At 33.9% G+C, this 20494-nt stretch overlaps 2 protein-coding genes across 2 annotated transcripts in view; one reads left to right on the top strand and one right to left on the bottom strand.

Annotated features, from left to right (window-relative positions):
* Nucleotides 1–475: 475 nt before the first annotated feature.
* On the bottom strand, nucleotides 476–2282 carry LOC117105280 (probable vesicular acetylcholine transporter-A). Its single transcript, XM_033246388.1, has one exon. It carries the CDS (start codon nucleotides 2189–2191, stop codon nucleotides 869–871), a length of 1323 nt encoding a protein of 440 aa, XP_033102279.1. The 5' UTR covers nucleotides 2192–2282; the 3' UTR covers nucleotides 476–868.
* Nucleotides 2283–3563: 1281 nt separating this feature from the next.
* LOC117105351 (poly(A)-specific ribonuclease PNLDC1-like) overlaps nucleotides 3564–20494 on the top strand; it is a gene marked incomplete in the record, with an annotated part of 55456 nt that continues 38525 nt past the window's right edge. Inside the window, 10 exon segments of the mRNA XM_033246474.1 lie at nucleotides 3564–3664; nucleotides 6229–6328; nucleotides 7668–7793; nucleotides 8173–8209; nucleotides 9927–10002; nucleotides 10608–10655; nucleotides 12832–12914; nucleotides 13230–13330; nucleotides 14357–14436; nucleotides 15992–16062. Coding sequence (XP_033102365.1) covers nucleotides 6250–6328; nucleotides 7668–7793; nucleotides 8173–8209; nucleotides 9927–10002; nucleotides 10608–10655; nucleotides 12832–12914; nucleotides 13230–13330; nucleotides 14357–14436; nucleotides 15992–16062 — 701 coding nt within the window.

The following is a 20494-nucleotide window of genomic DNA, read 5'->3' as shown; positions in this document are numbered from 1 at the left end:
TATTCCCAATCCCTGCGACAGTGGTGGCGCCAGAGGGGGGCTGGGGGCTATAGCCCCCCCCCCCGGTCGGGGAAGACGATAAATTGTGTCGGGGAACAAACAAATAAAAAAAAATATTTACATGTAATATTCGTTCAGCCACCATATTGTTTGTGTTAACTTTTCATCATCATCACAACAACAACAATACTACTACTACTACTACTACTACTACTAATAATAATTCAATTAGACTAATTGAAAATAATTTGCGTTCTGTTATGACAAATGCTAATTTAGATAGCCTTATGATGGTTGGAATGCATCGTGATAGGTGAAGCAACCTCGACCATGACAGCATGGTTGACAGATTTCATGCAAAATTTCCAAAATATATAATTTCACTTTCAAGAACGAGGATTTGAAAATTAATTAGATGGTTACATTGCATACTCTTTGTTTCTTGCTTTATTCAAATTGTTTTGGTTTTGGAAGCTGATTTCAACATTAGAAAACATAGCCTACATGAAGTCATATAGTAACTCGATGCATATCAAATAAATAATAAAAATTCGCCATAATTCATCAAATATCCATGGCTTCAGGGGGGCTTCGCCCCCTAGACCCCCACCGGGGGACTTGGGCGGCCCCTGGCTCCCAGCCAAGTGAGACTCGATCGCTCCACTAGCCCCCCCCCCCGTCGGGACCTTTAGCCCCTCCGTCGGGCAGGTCCTGGTGCCACCACTGCCTTGCGGTGCACCACGTAGATACTCTAGTTTTAAAAAGAGCTGCTGTTCAATTGTTAAGTTTTGAAGTTTCGATTGAGTTACTTTGAGTTTGTATTGCTTTAGGCCTATGAAGGCTATACTAGGCCTATATGACTATACGACTATACATCAAAGTTGTCATCATTGGAACTTTGAATATAATGATTAAGTATAGATATGGAAACAAATGCAAATGAACAAAGTCCAAAAAATAGACAAACATTTTGGAAACCAAACATCTCACACAAAATTGGTGAAACGATAAATGTCGCTAAAATACTTATGTCGTCTGAAAGAGATATAAGCGCCTGTACATGGCCGAACATATGCCGATAGTTTTTCCTTCCTTTCTCAGATAGGATTACAAACATCCAATATCGGACCATTGACACTAGTAATTGTGATACCGCATATAATATAGTCACCATGACCAGTGTTTCAGAAAAAGGCAACAGAATTGTAGACATCCCTATTATCACAAACCATATTGAGATCCAAACGAACTGGTTTTTACTGACATTGTACGCAATTAGTATTCCTATCGTCTGTAAAATGTAAGATGGAACGTAAACAAGCGAAATAAATTTGGAATGAAATTGATCATTTAGCCAAAGTGCAATTATTGGCATTAGTGCACTTCTTGTTAAACTTGAGCACGTGTACATCACCAAAGCCGAGGACATTGACACATCTTTCAATATTGTTGCAAAACTGGTAATTACGTGCTTATTTTCCTTGTGTTCTTCACTCGATTCATTCTCCTGTTCATCAATAGATTGGTAACCAGGTTCTATTGTATTGTTGCTATTATGATGATCTTTTTTATATAAGTATATACAATATAATGCAATATTGATAAGTACCATTAGTGATATTGGCAAGAACGCCCAGGTCTGTCCGAGTTCTTCATAAAGTAATCCAGCATAAGATGGTCCGAAAAATTTAACACTATACAAGACTTGTAAAACTGCGATAATAGGTAGCCGAACGCCACTATCTGAAAAAGGAGCCAGTATAGAAGAAATACCTGATATAGTCAAGCAACAAAGCGACATTCCTAAAAAAATATCACCAAGTATGTACCAGTATATATTTCTTGAGAAAGCGAATATTAAAGTCTGAATCAGAAGCGACATCATTCCAAAAAACAGCGGTCTCTCTGTCCCAAACGCATCTGTGATGTAGGCAAATATGGGACTCAACGAAATTGATATGACATAGGGTGTTGCAAACAGACCCACGATATCTACAGTAGTTTCGGTTGAAAATATCGACGTAGTGTTCTGTGATTTTAGATACATTCCATGAACTGCGACATCCAGCATTTCTGGCACGATTGGAACTATTGCAGACATTATAGCAAATTGAGTTCCAATTGCTAGGAATACAAACAGTACTTTAAAATGAAGTGCGTTAAATTTTGGTGGTTTGCTACGTGCTGCCATGATGATGATGATACGCCACCCAATACATATATATGACTAATTACCATCTTAACCAATTGACCAAGTCAAATTATTCTGAATGAATTCCTCTGCACAGGTAACAAAGGAATTGGTAATTCAGTATTCTAAAGAATCTTCTGTGATTTAACAAAAGTGCAAGTGTTTGAAAAGAAATAAGAAGACAGCTTTTGGGAAATACTGGACATAAAGAGCTCCTAATCCCAGTTAATCCTACTCATATGGTAATTATTGTAATCAGTAGTATTAAGTACAAGTAGGCCTATTGTTGCAATTATGGTGAAATAATAATCATTTGAACGTTTGCATGGCGAAGTAATAATATATTATATTATATTATGTTATATTATATTATATTATATACAGGTTTATTAGGATGTAACAGAAATGAACTCTAAGCCGTCTTTCTTGCGATATCCACGGCACACAATATTTTAGCCATCTTATACATTGTTAAAAAAAAACTCTCTAGGCCTAATAGTAAATAGGCCTACAAGGTTTTAGAATACTGAAGCAAACATTTTTACTCACAGACATATTTTTTTAATGTGTATTTTCACAGAGGCTTCTTACAATTAGCTACAGCCTTATCGTACCATATCGTACCATTAACAAAAAAAAGGTAAACGCCTCTAAACAGTGAACTGTAATATATGTTTGTTTGATAACGATTCACTTTATCAAATCATTTTCCTCGGTTTTTTTTGTTTTTTTTGTTTTTTTTGTCTTTTCCTACTTTTCAAACTTACATTCATCAATCAAAGGATCTCTCACACACACATCCGACACTTTACATCAATCGAACAGTTCAAATCTTCTCTGAAGAGTCATTTAGGCCTATTTAATATTTAAGTGCTCAAACAACTTTTACCTTTTATTGTTTTGTAAAGCGTTGTGATATCCTTGATAAGAGCGCTCTATAAATGACTGCATTATTATTATTATTATTATTATTATTATTATTATTATTATTATATTATTATTATTATTATTATTATTATTATTATTATTATTATTATTATTATTATTATTATTATTATTATTATTATTATTATTATTATTGTTATTATTATTATTATTATTATTATTATTATTATTATTACTTCTAGCCATATAAGCCCTAGTTTGGCGACTAAATAAAAAAGAAAAATAATATCCAGAGTTAAACTTTGCTAATAGAATTAAAAATTCGCCAATTGAAAACAAGATATTTTTTAATTTAAGTTTATTTGCTTTACATATATAGCTCAGAAGGCCTAATATTCATCATAATAATGGGTATAGTACTGTTTACTTGAGTACCGCAAGTTTCTGGTTTAGGCTAGTGCTGCATGACGCAAAAACACGTTGCCAACGCGTTTTATGAAATTGTGAATTGAAACGCACGTTTTAGTCTACAGGAGAGATACAGAGGAAAGAGCGCGTTGTTTTCAAACCTGGTTAACGTTATTCACTGTATGTAAGTCTCTAAGCAGAAAGCCTTTACCAATGTATATATTTTGTAAAAATATTTTGGCAGTGGTACCAAACCATAATTCAGCAGAGCATGGCCTCATCAAGTAGTACACATCTAGCCTCTAGACCTAGGCCTTGTGACGTAGGCCCTGGGATACCCATTCCGCACACTTTCCTCACCGCAACCGCATTTCAGGGCCACTAGGCCTAGGCCTAGGCCCTGGCCATATCATATAGGGCTGACGGCCTAAAGCAGACTGGATTTTTCCTAATCTAGGGCCTATGCCTACCTAGCCTAGGCTAGGAGAAATTGTTCCTTGAACTTTAGGTTGAACGCCACCCTCGGCTGGTGTCATGAAACCGATATCTTGTATTGTTACTTGTGTCCCGTGATAAGTAATTAGGCCTAGCTAGCCTAGTCTAGTGCTTTCCTTATTCTTTCTCCTCCTATGACAGTCCCACTATGTCCGGTATATTGTTTCCACACACAGTTAACTAAATAGGGGCCTAGGCCTAACTACATTACATGCCCTATTATCATACTGTTAAGTTTTTTAATATGCCTTTTCCACGAATTGGTAGACATCTTGAAGTAATGACAAACAACCCAAAAGTGGTGCATAGCCAACAGAAATAAGATAAGCTTTGAGGCTGAATTCTTGTCCTCATGATATCTAAAATTCATAACTCCATAACGGAGGGTCGTATTACATTAATTTTTTATGGAAAATGTTCTCAAAAGACTATTCTACACCACTATGATTGAAAAAAAATTGAAAAAATGTTTTTGACCTCTGAAATCAAAATGGAAAATGAAAATCCTATCTAAATAGTGTATTAAAAAAGGCCTATGCATTACAGTGCAGTAGTACTAGTCGTACTCTAGACTAGCATTACTATATGAGAGTTTCCTGTGTTAAAAACATGATTTACTATATTATAGTTTTTCTACAAAACATAACTTGTACTTTATAATAAAAGAAATCTGTATATTATCGGTACCTAGAACAGTAACAATACAAAAGTACTATGCTACTGCATTGCAATGCTTAGGATTACTGTATTTTTATGGAAAAGGCGTATTGCGCTTAGGATAGCTATTATATTATTAGATTATCACTCCCGCCCGCATCAAACATTTTGGAAATAATGACGCTGGAATAATTTATTTTTCTTGTATTTAGTTATTTATTTTTATTTTTTTTGTAGCATCATTTATTTTAACAGCATAAAAACAACTTTGCAAAAAACAAATTCTCACAAAATATAAGGAATTGCTCCGAATTCAGCAGACATCAAACTCTTCAAATTGATTAGATCAGACATCGGGATCGCCGCCATAAAGTCGAAAATGCAAAGCCCATTCTTTAAACTTGTCGTTTGCTGTACAGCTAAAAATAAACACCTTGCTAACTGCGGCAAAAAATAGACACTGCGGTCTGTCCCTAAAGAGACCTACCCAGTGGGGTGATTGGATTGTTAATTCACAGAGTGGAGACTTGTGTGTCCCACAGGCTGCAGCTAATAATAGGCAACACTGTATTCCGTCCCTAAAGAGACCCGCCCAGTGGGCTAATCGGATCGTTGATTCACAGCATGAAGACTTGCATGTTCCACAGAGATTCGCTGCTAAGAATAACTCTTTACATCATGCATTACAATGATGGTCTTCTTTGGGATGGGTGTGTGTGTTTGGTTGGATTGGTTGTTGGAAAAAAAAACTAACCTACGACATCAAGAAAGAAAGTTTAAGCAAAGGTTGGCCTAGCTCGTGGTAAAGACCAAAGCCTAGTCGCCTACTGTATGCCTACAAACTATAATTAGGATATTCCCTTCCCTTTGATGCTCGAGTAATTTCTGATTATTTCACCGGAATATAGGCCTAGTTTTGGATAGATTATTGATTCACAGGGTAGTGAATGTATCTGCCACTTCGAACAACGATGTCATGTTTGTTCTGTCACACGGGAATCCCCAGGTATAATCCCACCCCCCTCCAACATAAAAAAAAAATGAAAAACCCTCCCACACTCATAAATTTTTTGTAAAAAGAGTGATAATCTAATAATTTTTTTCTATGTGCCCTTATATTAGCGTGGAAAATCGCTTGCAAAATAGGTGAGCGGAATCGTAATTTCTACATAATTGCATTGGTTATATTTTCAGATTTTTTCAAAGCCTAATTTTCTGCAAAATTTTTGCCGAAATTGGCCCTTATTTCCGAAATGCACGGACAGATATCTAGACCTGTAAAGTAAGGTCTGCGCGGGGAATGTACCCTCTGTGCACAATATGCAGCTTCCCCATCATCTTCCAGCTTCTTTTCTATCTCCATGAGCTTCACCACTCTTTCCCTAGTTTTTCCACTTTCCACAATTGATTTTATTTGTTATTCATCTCCAGGTATAATATCTACTCTCTCCCTCTTTTCATATGTCTTTTGGGGTGATTTAGCAACAGTGAGTTATATAGTCAGTTTTAATATAGCCTATTAAACCTCCTCCATCTTATTTTTATTACTCCCTATTTATTATTTATATAATTATGTTTTGATATAATCACAGATTCATGAAGATTACTGAAAAATGTGTGAAGTTTTGAAATCAAATTTTGAAGAAATTTATCCTGAAATTGAAGATTCAATTAAAAGAAGTTCATTTATAGGTAATTATCAATTAATCTGTTTATTATCAAATGCATAGAAGATACTAACATATAGATATTGATTAAGCTCCCAGGTTAGGCATTTTGTTGCTTGGGAGGCTATTTTAAAAAAGTGGTCTTGAATTAAGCCCCTTTCAGATAGAAGTTACCGCAATATTGCGGTAAGCATGCCAGCATAATAACCAGTTTATACCATTTCACACAGTACCTTTGTTACCGCAATATTGCTTGAGCCTCCCGCACTTCACATTCGCGCCCCATCAGCCCCTCCCAAATTTTAATACTTCTAGATACGCTACTGGTTGTTGGGGGGGGGGGGGGGGGGGGGTGGAAATTTAGAACCTTAGAAATATTAAGGTCTCATGTGAAAATATTACTTAATATGATATTAACATCTGTTTTGTTATATTTGAAGGTGAACTAGAACTGTAGAGAATATAGTTTTCTTAACATTTACACTCGCCTCTCTGAAGAAGTAAAGGGTATTGCAATTATAGCGCTCATCTGTGTGTGTGTGTCCTTCCAGGCACGTAACTCAAAAACTACTTCACTGATTTACTTCAAATTTTTACGTTAACAGTGTTACTTGTATCTTGGTCCTCCTCAAATTTAGGGGTGGTGCCAGGATTTCCCTGACAGGGGGGGGGGGGGGCAGTGTCCTCGGCGAAAAAAAGTGGCCGTGGTCTGGCATCGCTCAAAATCTCTAGAAAGTGTTCCAGGGGCAAAGCCCGGAAAAAATATGACAATTTAGGGGTTTCAAAGGCTTATTTTATCAATTTTAGAGTCTACTAATATGTAGAAAATACATTTACATTTTATTTTTCCCGCCCTCCCCCCACTCCTCAGCTTTCGCCACCCTTGCTCAAATTTGGTGCGGATCCGAAGTATAAGATACAGAGTTTAGAATGTTATTTATATATTTTCCAGCCACAACAGGCAGAGCCAACTTAAGCAGGTCGTTTGGTCTCATTTGGCTAGGCTGAGTGGACTCAAGCGTATCGACCCTAAGCTGGAGTAGGGAATATGTCAAATTCTGGCGGCAGACTGAGGGCGATCTGGCTTGCATGCAAGCTCGCTTGATTAATGGCCTATTATGCTAGGCCTTGTTTGGCTAGGATGAGCCAACTTGAGCGGTTCGAGCGCAGGCCATTATTTTTTTGGTACATAGATATGGTGCAACAGGGTGAGGGTTTGTAATTATCTAAGATTTTCTTGTTTGTATAGGTTTAATTAAGGGAAGAATGACAGTTTGGGTAATATTTGACATATTTGACTGATTTTCTAGTAAACAAAGTTGAGAGTGATGTTTTTCATTCTCAAATTCTGATCTATTTTTCAGCCATTGATCTGGAGTTCACAGGTTTACATTTTGAAGATGGTTGTAATAACAACATGTTTGATGATGGAGCTGAGAGATATTCAAAATTAAAAAAGAATTGTCAGAATTTTACAATTAGTCAAATAGGTGGGTTTCATTGCTGTTTTCTTCAAAATATTTTATTTATGTATTGTCTTAAAGCCAGGCTCCAGAAAAAATATGAAAAAACAGATTTTATAAGACACATAAAGGTGTTTGATGAAAAACGGTTAATGCGATACAGATTTTTTAATATTTGAAAACTGGGGGAAGGGGGGGGCGTAACCATTATTTTTTCTACTTTTTCCAGACTTCATAGGGTTAACTATTTAGTCTGACAATTGAATGTAAACCACAGTGCCCAAACAAGAAGAAATTTAAAACAGAAAACAGAATTGGGTTTGAACAAACATAAAGGTAAAATATGTTAACTGAATATTAATTAGTTTAAAATTATTTTAAAAATATTTATTTTTATTTCTTGAAGGATTGGCAGTTTTCAGACATGATACAACAAACAGTTGGTAAGAATGGCTACCATTTTAATAATTTTTATTTTTGCCTTTTTTGCCAATTTCGGATAAAGACCTTTCTTCATTACGTTTCCAAAAATTGTGCATTGTATCACTATGGTAATGTATTGTAATATATGTATGTATATTTATTTTTAGTATTATGATATTATGTAGATATTATTGCTTAATTTTTCATGTTCTATGATAATGTATTATAGGTATACGATATTTATAATTCATTTTTAGTATATTGACATTGTGTATATATTATTACTTAATGTATATTTATTCTTCTTTTCATATATTATGATATTGTTATATATGTATTACACCTTTTCCATGCTATTTTTTATCTATTTTATGTATATTTACACTTCGTTTTCAATATTATGATATTGAGTACGTATTATTATTTACTTTTTCATGCTATGGTAAATTGAATTATAGTGCATGGCTCACCATATGTACGAAGCAAATTCTGGAAAAAGAGAATGCTTTTTCAGGAATTTGTTCAGATCTTCAGAATTATATTATTTTGATGGCTTGCATGTTATGCACCTCATGGATCTGTTGATTGATTGTTTTCGTGATCTCTTAATACATTTATTTACTTTCATGATTCAATTCCATTTTTACCTTTAAGCTTGGGATTGAAGCTGAGATCTTACAGTGATTATGTGCCATGAGCGTCTTTGACGGATACCGGTGCATTATAAATATCCGTTTATTATTATTATTAATACATTATAAGAAAATATAATACATACTATTGTATTGAAAGTATGTAAAGTATTGAAACTCATAACTCATTTTATTGCAATTGTATAGCAGATGGGATAATACAAAATATTCAAAGTAAGAAATAAAACATAAACAGGCACAATAAAAAGGCATTCATAGATTATATATACAAAAATTATCTGTTATCCATAATTACTATTTACAAAAATTTTATAAAAATCCTAATCACAAGAACAGGCAATTTGTAAATGTCAAAAATTCATTCATATAATTAAAATTTATCATTATTTACAAAGATTTATAAAAATATAATTCTTATTTAAAAAAAAAAATCAAAATTTAAATCACAAGTGGAAGCAAATTCTAAATATCTAAAATTCAATAAATTTTTATCAGTTTGGTTAAAAATAAATAAATAAAAGAATACTCATAAACACAAGAACACCATCAATTGAAGAAAAAAGGGGAAAAAAAATAATTATCTCGTTATTATCAGTTATCAATTACAATGATACCCAGTCAAAAAACAAATAAAATTTTCACTAGGAGGAGGCAAAAAAATATGACAAGGAAATACACACCATCGTGTTCCAGTATTCAGTATTTCAACATTAATTATGTCATCATCAGGAATTGCCAACACAATAGCTGGCTTTTCAACAATGGCAGTATGTATTATACTGTACTTTTTATCTTGAGATTCATCAATGGACCATTTGGTTTTTAGAATACCAAATTATGTATTGTATATGTACAGTTGAACTTGCCTAAGTTGGATACAAAATGGCATTGAAAAATTGTTCCACTAAAATTGTACTTACTGTACAGATTTTTAATGGAAAACACTTGTAAAAGATAAGATCAACTTTTATTTGAATTAGGCAAAGTTGACTTAGCAAGTTTAACTGTATTACAATTATTGTATTTTGTCTTTATGTAATTAAATATTAATACATTTTTGCTAATAAGTTTTTTATTTGTACAGTTACACTGCTAATGTCTTCAATGTGTTTGTGTTTCCACAAAGCTGTGCCAGTCTTGATGAACGATTCTCTTGCCAGGTACGTTGATCAATCTAAATGGTCAGTGAAGCAATCAATCAATCAGTCAATCAATCAATTAATTACAATATATTGAGTCATAATCAATAGATCAATCAAACAATTAGTCAATAAACCAGTCAGTTTTAATAAATCAGTCGCATACAATTAGTCAGTTGATTTAATGATTAGTTATTAGCTGAGCCAGCCTCCTCCACCTAAATGTTTCAAAATTATAAGAAAATGGAGAAAGAAAAAAAAATTATAATCAAATTTAAGTCTGAAAGTGCCATTTCCGGCCATCTAGAAGTGTCATAAATCAGAATTTTCCTTCCTCAGCCCCCAACCATGGTGGGGCTAAGGTGGGTTGACCTTCTGTGTGTGAAACTACCTCTTTGTGCCCCCCCCCCTATCCCCACATTCTTTCAAATCCCTTGATCCACCACCGATATATGATACCAGGATTTTAGAGAATTTAAAATTCAAGAAATGTTCAAAGCACATTTAAGAAATTGCATTTGTATTCTATAAAAACCGCACACTTCTAAGTATCATGTATTAAAAAGCATGGAATTCAGTGTATTACCATTATGTCTGAAAAAAATTATTGTTGTTTTTTTTCGCAGGCGTCATCCTTAAAATTCCTTTGCCAGTATGAATTTGACTTTAACAAAGTAAGTAACATGTAAGAATCATTTTGATGACTTTAAATTTGGTACAATGTATTTACTGTAAGGATTTTTCTCAAACAAAAATAAATCCCACACTCTAAAGCAGTGCAATCATCGTGTCATGACCATTGTACAAAATATCCATTTCTGCTGCCTGTGAGTGGTTGACAACCCAATGCTGTTTCCCGATTGTCGTAGGAAGATTGATTGGATCGTCATTAAAAATTATCTGCTTCTCCCTTTATCGTGTTGAATTTTATACACTGACATTGGCCAATGACTGTCTGCCCATTGTGTATGGGGTGCGATACGCAGCAAAAGTCCATGTTAAAATCAAAATGTAATTGCAAAATTCAATGTCTAATTTATCAAAACGTAGGCATAAATTTCTCAAAATGTAGATCTAGTTTCCCAAAATGAAGTTCTAATTTTTCAATAAACATAGTTCAAATTTTCCAAAATGTAGTTCTAATTTCTTTAAAATGTAATTCAAATTCAAAACGTAGGTCTGACTTGATAAACGCCCTCTCCAAATTCTGTTTCAAAACGTAAATCAAAACCAGCCAAGCATGACTGGTTTGAAATACATTTTATAACAACACAAGACATGTGAAATGTAAATCAAAACTAGTCAGCCAAGCATGATGTGGGTCTGTTCCATTAATGATGGGGAATCATTTTTCGCTGCAGTCCAATGCCGTGAACAAGGCTTCCCAGCGTGTCTTTACCGTGATCACGAGCCCTATGCTAGGCATTATAGGCTAGGATTATGTGGGCTGAGATTTGCAACAAGGTCTTGGACTAGGCCTCTATACTATAGTAGTATTGAGAAAATTACGGCTACATTTTGATAAATTAGACATTGAATTTTGCAATTACATTTTGATTTTAACATTGACTTTTGCTGCATATGGCACCCCATAATTGTGTGCCTGACTTAAGTGTCATAATACACTTGGTTAAACAGCAACAAGGGTGCCCCATTGGTATTGGTATTGATATTTTTTTGATTACTATTAGTCATTCATTAATTAATTCTAAATATTCCCCTGTACCCCTGAAACGGGTGCTTCACATACATTTATCTCACTCTCCACCCAGAATATTACATTAGTAATTAAAAGTATATGTGACATTGTACGATTCGCAACTACCTTTGAGAACTGAAAATTTGGGGTGGTCTCAGGATTTGGTCTCCATATTAGAGGGCTGGCTTTGTGTGAAAAGATTGAATAGAGGACTTTTATTTGGTTCTTAAAATAAGTGGTCTGGAATTAGAGGGGTCTTAGAAATTAGATGGGCCTCGAATTGGAGGGTACACTTAATGTTATTGGTTGTGCATATGATGAACAGGGGAGTTGAATAGCCAAGCGGTTAAGGCAGCAGAACAGCAACCTACAGCCATAATTTCGCCGCTGGTTGGAACGGCATACTCGCCTATTATGGTTCTCGAGGAGGAACAAGTATTCTCGGATAAGGACTATAAACCGTATTCTCAGTGTACACATTTGGCTTATGTGCACTATAAAGAACGCAGTACATTTTTCGAGATGAGTCAAGGGTTACCCCGGTGTACTGCTTTATCGCATAGCCCCTGCCATTGTGGACTAGATGGCACATGTTTCTGGCCTGCGCATGACGTGACGGGACCCTTAGGGGTGAAGTAAGTTGTAGTAATGAGTAGTCCACATCCGTCGGGCCAAAGCCGTCAACTGTGAAGTTGGCCCTCCACCTAGAAGAAGAAGAAGAATTGCAGCCTGTATGCACACCAGAAAGCATACAAAAAGTGAATTACAGTATGTGCTAGCGAGTCATGGATTAAATGACCAACAATAATAATAACTTACCTTAAATTTTAACTTGTATAGGTACTTGAAACTTCATGGTTTTGCAAAAAAATTTACGTTGTACAGCAGCTACCTCTTTTAACTTAAGGAGGAAGAGTGAGATTTGTACATCCTTGTCTAAGAATATTTTCAGAGATTTAAATTGAATTGAATTGAATCACCAATGTGTTTTATGCTTCCACACATGTTAAAAATGGACTCTCTTCAGTCATAAGTGTGATTAAATATTGTATTTATACATGTCTCTGGCATGTTTCCTTCTACTACACTTTGAAGAGCTAGTATTCTCTGAAAGTGAATAAATTTTATTTCATTGTTTTACATTTTTTTAGTTCATCTACGATGGTGTTCCGTTTTTAACCCATGAGCAAGAAGAAAAGCTGAGGGCTTTGGGTAACCCAGAGGAATTGCTCAGGTTTGTCTATAATGTAATAAGTATCTAGTAATATTGTATATGGTGTAGCTAAATATTTTGAAATTTTCCAACCGCAAGTTGTGTATCAACTTCTTTTCAAGGTACGCATGGACTGCAGTCTTTACGTATAATAAACAGGTTGTGGATATTACAGTATAGGCTACTGTGAAATTTTTCAAATTAAAACAGCATAATTTTTTATACTTTTCAATGCTGTGATTTGTTCTACAACCCTTTAATTAGCATTTGCAGCTAATAATTTACAATTTATGTTTATAATCGTAGAACATAAAATACATACTATTATATTTCCAGTACCATAGGTGGGAACTTTTTCCGTCCGATATTTACCAGCGTCTCAGTTTGGTTAAGGCAGGCTGCTGTTGATGATGAAATGGTCATCGATGCTAACAGAGGTTTGTCCAATTTATTGTGTAGTGTAAAATAAATTTTTAATTTTGATTTGGAAAATATCAAATAAAATGTATATTGTATTGTATATGGTACAAAGTAGACTCTTCACTTTGTTTATTGTTCAGGGGTGGATTGCTATAAAATGGTCTTAACTGGTAGTTTTAACTCCTTGAATAAAGCCGGCTTTATCACTTAGACGGTCTTACTAGAGTCACTCTGCTATAAAATGGTCTTTGCTTAGACCGCTTTGAGTATTGAAACGCAAACAAGTACTCTGTGGTAACATAAAATTGAGGGTGCTGTTACGTTTTGCTCAAAACATGCTTATTTATCGAAATGAACCAAAATAAACATAGACTAATTTTTGCAGATGCTGAGAAGCTTGCGGAATATTCGTCGTTTGATTCTTTGTCTTTGACAATCTAGGCCTAGATCTAGTACCTGTAATGCCATGATGAAAATGATTAAGACCGTTGTAAGCCTCCTCCAAGTAGGCTTTGAAATTTAAGACGGCTAACTGGTTAGACCGCAGTATAGCAATGGTCTATAATAGACCAGCAGTGATGTCACGATTAAAGCCGGCTAAGCGTCTGTCTAAAGACCGCTTATAATAATTACACTGTGTATCCAGGGGTCCCAATTTGGGAAAAATCCCTTCCTGGAGATCTGATTAAATAAGCTATCCTAACACATTTAGTTTCATTTTGCTCACATGACGATACCCATCAAGACTGACTTCTGTGAGACAATTGATAATAAAGTAGTAAAAAGAAACAAAATATTATGCATTTGCGGAAGATGGGTTATTTGCTGAGAGATTCTTGCTTGCTTGCAAGAGTGCAGTAGGCATCCCGATTCTGGGAAACTTGCGACTTCTGGGAAACTTGGGACTTCTGGGAAACTTGGGACTTCTGGGAAACTTGGGACCCTGTGTATTTTGTATCTCAAAAAGTAGCTACACAATTAGACCACTTATATCTATGGTTCAAATCCTACGCTGATTCAAATCCTTTATTTTTGCTCTACAGGTGTGGATATTTTGATTTTACAAGCAAAATTGTGTACCATGTTCAAGGAAATATGGACAAGATCAACAAGTAAAAATGAAGTATGTAAAAGAGCATAAAATAAAGTAGTAAAAGGAAACAAAATATTAAGAATTTGTGGAAGATGGGTTATTTGCTGATAGATTCTTGCTTGCAGCAGTGCAGGAGGCGTCCCAATTAATAAAACATGGCAGTCAAGTCTCATATGTTAGATTCCCCTCTATCATCTTTAATAATCAAGAGGAAGTTATATATAACTTTTCCAACACTACCATCGTCGTCACTATCACCAGTTTCTTTGTAATCATTACCATCATTTTCATCATCATATGATCGTCATCATGAGATTCAGATGATAATAACTTCATTGTCATATAACATAAAAAAAATGTCATAAATTCTTTTTCATTATTTATATAACATGGAAGCAGTTTGGCGCAGCGGGAATGGTTTGGTTTCCCAACCTCGAGGTCGGGGTTTCAATCCCTCTCTGTGCTTTTCGCTTGTGTCCTTCAGCAAGACACTTTATCTGAATTGCTTCTCTTCACCCAGGAGTATAAATGGGGACCTGGTGGGGTTACTTGCTGCTGCGCTGATAACCAGCAGCAACACTTAGCATGTGGACCCAATGACCAGGGAAAAAGAACTTCAGCGCTATACAAATAACAAGTAACAAGTAGTTTAAAAGATTTCCCACACGGATAGAATATATGAGCGGTACTGTGTTAACACAACTTGATATCTTGCTTCAAACAAGGTATCCATTCGTAGAAGTCTTATGGAGATTTTTCTAATTTAATTTAATATTTGTTTCATTTATACTGTTGTCTGTCGTAAAGTTGAGCTGCTCTTTTCATGTAAAGAAATAAAATATATGAAGCTTGAGGCTGCTGGCACCTTGACCTCTGATGATTAGTGCCAACAAATTTTAACAAAAATGTGATGCAATAATGACAAAATGATTATTATTGTTTATTTTCGGTGAGTATTTCAGCTGCTCAAAATTTCTTCCCTATTCTTCTTTCTTCCTATGCTTCTCCCTTATTTTCATTTAATTTAGTTTATTTTACTAAATACATATAATGTTTATATAAATATATCATTCGATACATAATTACATATTTTAACTGGACTCTAGAACTAGGCTTTATACATTGTGTCTGTATTTAACATATTTCAATCTTTGTCAATCTAAAGTCGAAGGTATGTCCTGGTCCCGTCCGTGTAACTTCACTATTGGATAGCTTATCTCCATAAGACTTCTACGAAGGGGAACCTTCAAAGCAAGAAATCAAGTTGTCTTTACCCAGTACCGCTCGTATATTTTATTTGTGTGGGAAATCTTTAACCTACAGTATGTCAACAACACAATAATGGTGGAAATTTTGATCAAGATCATCGTCATCATCATCATTATTGTCAATAACATCATTATCTTAATCCCCATCATCATTTAAAACCTATCATTATCATTCAGTATTATTGCAATCGTCTTCAATACATTTTTTCTAAGAAAACCATAACTATCTTTATCATAATTTTCAATGACACCTCCATGGTGAATTATTATAATATAATTATTGAGAATCGTTTTTTTTCTTTCTTCCACTACTAAAGGTAATTGTAATGAAAGTGAGCGTTGAAAAAAGAAAAGTATTAGAAAATACATCGCCAGCATGGAAATCAAGGTGAAAATACTTTTTAAAACATAGTGTATATAACTAAAAATTACTACCATAAAATTGATATAGCACATATTTAGGAAGGAAGTCGAGTAGGGAAGTGGCTGTTTTAGTCGCAGTGCTTTAAATGTTAGTAGAAGAATTTTATACTTTATTCATGAATTAATAGGAAGCCAATGAAAATTATAGATAACGGGAGATATGTGGGATCGTCTACTAGTAAGTGTTTGTATACGTGCAGCAGTGTTCTGTGAAGACGTAATCTGGTTAGCTGAGCTTTAGGTAGTGCAGGGAAAAGTGAGTTATAGTAATACAGTAATCAAGTATTATTATTATTATTATTATTTTCATCATAGGCAAAGCCTATATTTAATCCAATATATTATGGCCTTAACGGCCCCAACAAGACGTGTTTCGGCAGTCTACTACCATCGTCAGTTATCTTATTGCACGCAGGCTATCATTAGTATAGGGAGTAAAAAATTCAATGTTTGGCATGCTAAAAAATTGTGGAATGAACCGTAACAATACTACAAAACAAAATATAAATAAAGCATTTGAATAGTTCATGTCATTGTAAACAATCAGCCAATGTAATGTACATTATCTACACCCATCTGCTCAACTTTTTGTTAAAACCAATACTTTAAACATATTTGATTTATACGAAAAATATGTAGCCAACTTAATGTTTTTATATGATAAGGGTTTACTACCAGAATCTTTTGATTTGTTGTTCCGTACACTTGACTCGTACCATAATCATAATACACGATATAAGCAAAACCTTGTTATCGACTTAAAACGCACAAATGTTGGCCGACAAGGGATGTCGTATATAGCAGGGCTAGAAATTTACTTTTTCAGCCACTAGCAACCTATTGCTAAAATGTGCTAGTTGTTAAAAATGTAACTAGCAAAATGAGCTTCTCAACTAGTAAAATATATTGATACCAATTCAACATATTATTTTCGGAAAATAAATAATTATGTACTTCTATAAATTTGTGTTAAATGTTTTAATATACTATTTTCTGTTATGGTGAGTGTAGTACTGTACAATAAATATCACAAAGAAATAGCCAAGTGAGTATAAAAAAAATCGATTTCTATACCTTGTACATTTATTCACTTCAGTGTCAGAAAATTTTTAATATGAAAAAAAAAATCATGATACAAAATAAAAATTTAATATTATACTTAATTTATTTTTTAAAATAAGTTAAGTTTATCATTCATTTAATTTTTATTTTGTATCTGTGATTTTGTTTTCATATTAAATATGTACTGCTTATTGGAATTTTTCAAAATAATATAATTATAAATAAAATTTATTTTATATTAATTTTATATCATATTATTTTGAAAAATTAAAAAAATATACTTGTTTAGTGTCACACCCTCAGAAATATTCAGGGGCGGGAGGAGTTTTTTTGTTGTCAGACTAGCCTTGGCCTAGCTAGCCTAGGCAGGCTTAGCTAGGGGCTAGGCCTAGAGATTTCAAAAACTGCATTGGTAGCAAGCCAAATCTTTGACAGAAAAAGGCCATAACAGAAACTCAATTTTACATAAAAGATTTGTTTGTACTATATTTATTTTGATAGGCCTTGGTCTTTTAAAGCTGGGGCTAGACGTTTTGTAGGCGGCCGCTGGTGCAGTAGTAGGCCTAGGATAGGAGGCCAGACTAGCTAGGCTAGGGTCTAGTAGGCTAGGCCTAAAACATCTGCCAATTGAAGCCTAGGTTGTAACCTATTATTTGTCTAAGCTTCATAGTAAATTATTATTATCATATCTGAAACATTGTTTATTCTAAAAAGAACCAAACTAAATATGTTCGCCTTAACTACCGATCGCATCGCCCGTTAGTTCCGTCAACAAACACATGTGAGCGATTATTTTTTTCTGCACACTGCTTACTTAGCTTGCTTGTTGCATGCATGCAAGCAATGCAAGGTTTAAACAAATTAATGTTGGTGGCGCACTTCACATCTTGTGCTCAAGATGAAAAAAACGATCGTTTTTCGTCGATTATAGGCATTTTTAGTCGATTTTCATAATTAAAAAATAAATAAATAAATTTAATAAAATTTGTATTAGTTTTTGTAGATCAGTTTAGTCTAGTTTTATTTAATACTAGGCTAATTACAAGATATTTTGTATAGATATTTCAACTAGCAATCATTTTTTTTAATTTGCTGGTTTGTGAATTTTTACCTAGCAATTATGACAAACCTACTAGCAAATTGCTAGTTTGCTAGCGTGAATTTCGAGCCCTGTATAGGGCCTAAGGTGTGGAACAACATATCAAGCAATGTAAGAGCATGTGCTAATATTTCACTATTTAAGAACAAAATGAATAATATTTATCATGAAAGTTATAAGATGAAATGGTACCACTGCCAGGAAGGGAACAATTGTATTATTTGTAAAGAAATTTGTCAATAATAGTCAATGATGTTTAAGTGCAATTTATATGTTGCTTTATTGCTGCTATTTAATTTAATTATTTATATTGCTATCTAAGACCGACATATTATTTATATTTTATCATTATTATTATTATTATTATTTATTCTATTTTTCTTTTCTTTGCTATTATTCTTATTCTTCTTCTTATTATTATTATTATTATTATTATTGTCTTGATCTATGATATGAAAGTGCTTTAATTAAAATGTATACCTTGACTTACTTTGTCAATTTGAAATAGTATCTTAATTACTTTTTTTCGGGCGCCACTAGCGTAAAGCTCTGCTTGTTTGTGGTTGCCCTTTCCAATTCCATTTTTATATGTCTTTACTGCTATGCTTTGAAAAGATTTGGAATAAATTTATTTTGAATTGAATTGAATGAGGACTGCTTCACTATACTGGACTCTGCCTCTACAACCCAAATTCTAAAAATCAAAAAGCCTTGCATATTCAGTGGGAGCAGCCCTCACTGAACAAACAGCTTCTTCATGTTAATTTATCTTTGTCATTCTAAATTCATTCCATTCTCCCCTTTGTGGCATAGATACTGTACTCTGATTTCACCTCATCTTTATTTATATTTTGTTTTGTAGTATTGTTTCCACAATTTTTTAGCATGCAAAACATTGAATTTTTTACTCCCCTATACAAATGATTGCCTGCGTGCAATAAGATAACTGACGATGGTAGTAGACTGCCGAAACATGTCTTGTTGGGGCCGTTAAGGCCATAATATATTGGATTAAATATAGGCTTTGCCTATGATGAAGATACGATCTGAAGTTTATTAGCTGTCTGCTGTTCAATCGTTATTATTATTATTATTATTATTATTATTATTATTATTGCAACCACTATGTATTTTGCTATATGTGAGGTTGGTTGTAAGCCACAGGTAAACATAATATGATAATTATATAATTACCAGGTAATTTATTTCATATTTATATAAACCTCTGGTAAATACATCACAGGTATATATGATAAGGTATATGCATCACAGTATTAAGCCAAAGTTTAATATACCACAGGTGAATTCACCACAAGGAAATGTACGAAAAACCGAAAGGTCCACTGATTAATCTCAGATAAGAAAGTATAATACATACCCCAAGTATTGAAATTCACACCATCCTGTTGGGATTCAATATTTCAATATTAATTATGTCATCTTCAGTATTGAAATGCACGCCATCGTGTTGGGATTTAATATTTCGACATTAATCATCAGGAATGATGATGACATTAAATTAATGTTGAAATATTGAATCCCAACACGATGGCATGCATTTCAATACTTGAAGTATACTACACGTAAATAAACAAACAATACGAGGAAACTTACTCCAGGTAAGTATAAGCAATAAGGAAATAAAAGTAGACTAAGATAAAGAGCAACAGGTAAATGCCCTACAGGTAGATACACAAAAGTTACACCACATGTAATTGCACTTCAGGTAATTATGCCACAGGTTAATACGCCATAGGTAAATATACCACAGGTAAATATAACACACAGCGCAGGTACGGTAAATAAAAAACCTCAAGTAAATACACTACATAATTACAATACCAAATATTTCGCAGGTAAGTGCACCGCATGTAAATAAAATACATTACATGGGAAGGTGGTTTGGTGCTGGGATTTCCATTCAGGTTCTGAACCTCGTCTAGTGTTCAAACCACACAATGACCGTTTTTAGCATGCACAGTTACTCTAGCTTGCAATGTTGATGGGTTGTGAAGTGGCTCAGCGCAAGGTGTGCATATTTCATGGCTTAATAATAAAGAAAATATTGTGGCTGCCTCACATCAATATTTATGGTAACATCATGCCTGATATACTGTACCAAGATAAAAAAGAAATTATAATTGATGAATATATTCTATGGTGAAAAAATTATTAACCAATTTTTTTTTTTTTTTTTTTTTTTTTTTTTTTGAGGGTTTTTTGTTTGTTTGTTGGT

The sequence above is a fragment of the Anneissia japonica genome, unplaced genomic scaffold (genome assembly GCF_011630105.1).
Source record: "Anneissia japonica isolate Jap-2015-1 unplaced genomic scaffold, ASM1163010v1 scaffold287726_len2788222_cov184, whole genome shotgun sequence".
In the NCBI taxonomy this organism is placed as follows: domain Eukaryota; kingdom Metazoa; phylum Echinodermata; class Crinoidea; order Comatulida; family Comatulidae; genus Anneissia; species Anneissia japonica.
The sequence above is the reverse complement of the archived record's forward strand: the minus strand, read 5'-3'. Positions and strand labels throughout refer to the sequence as shown.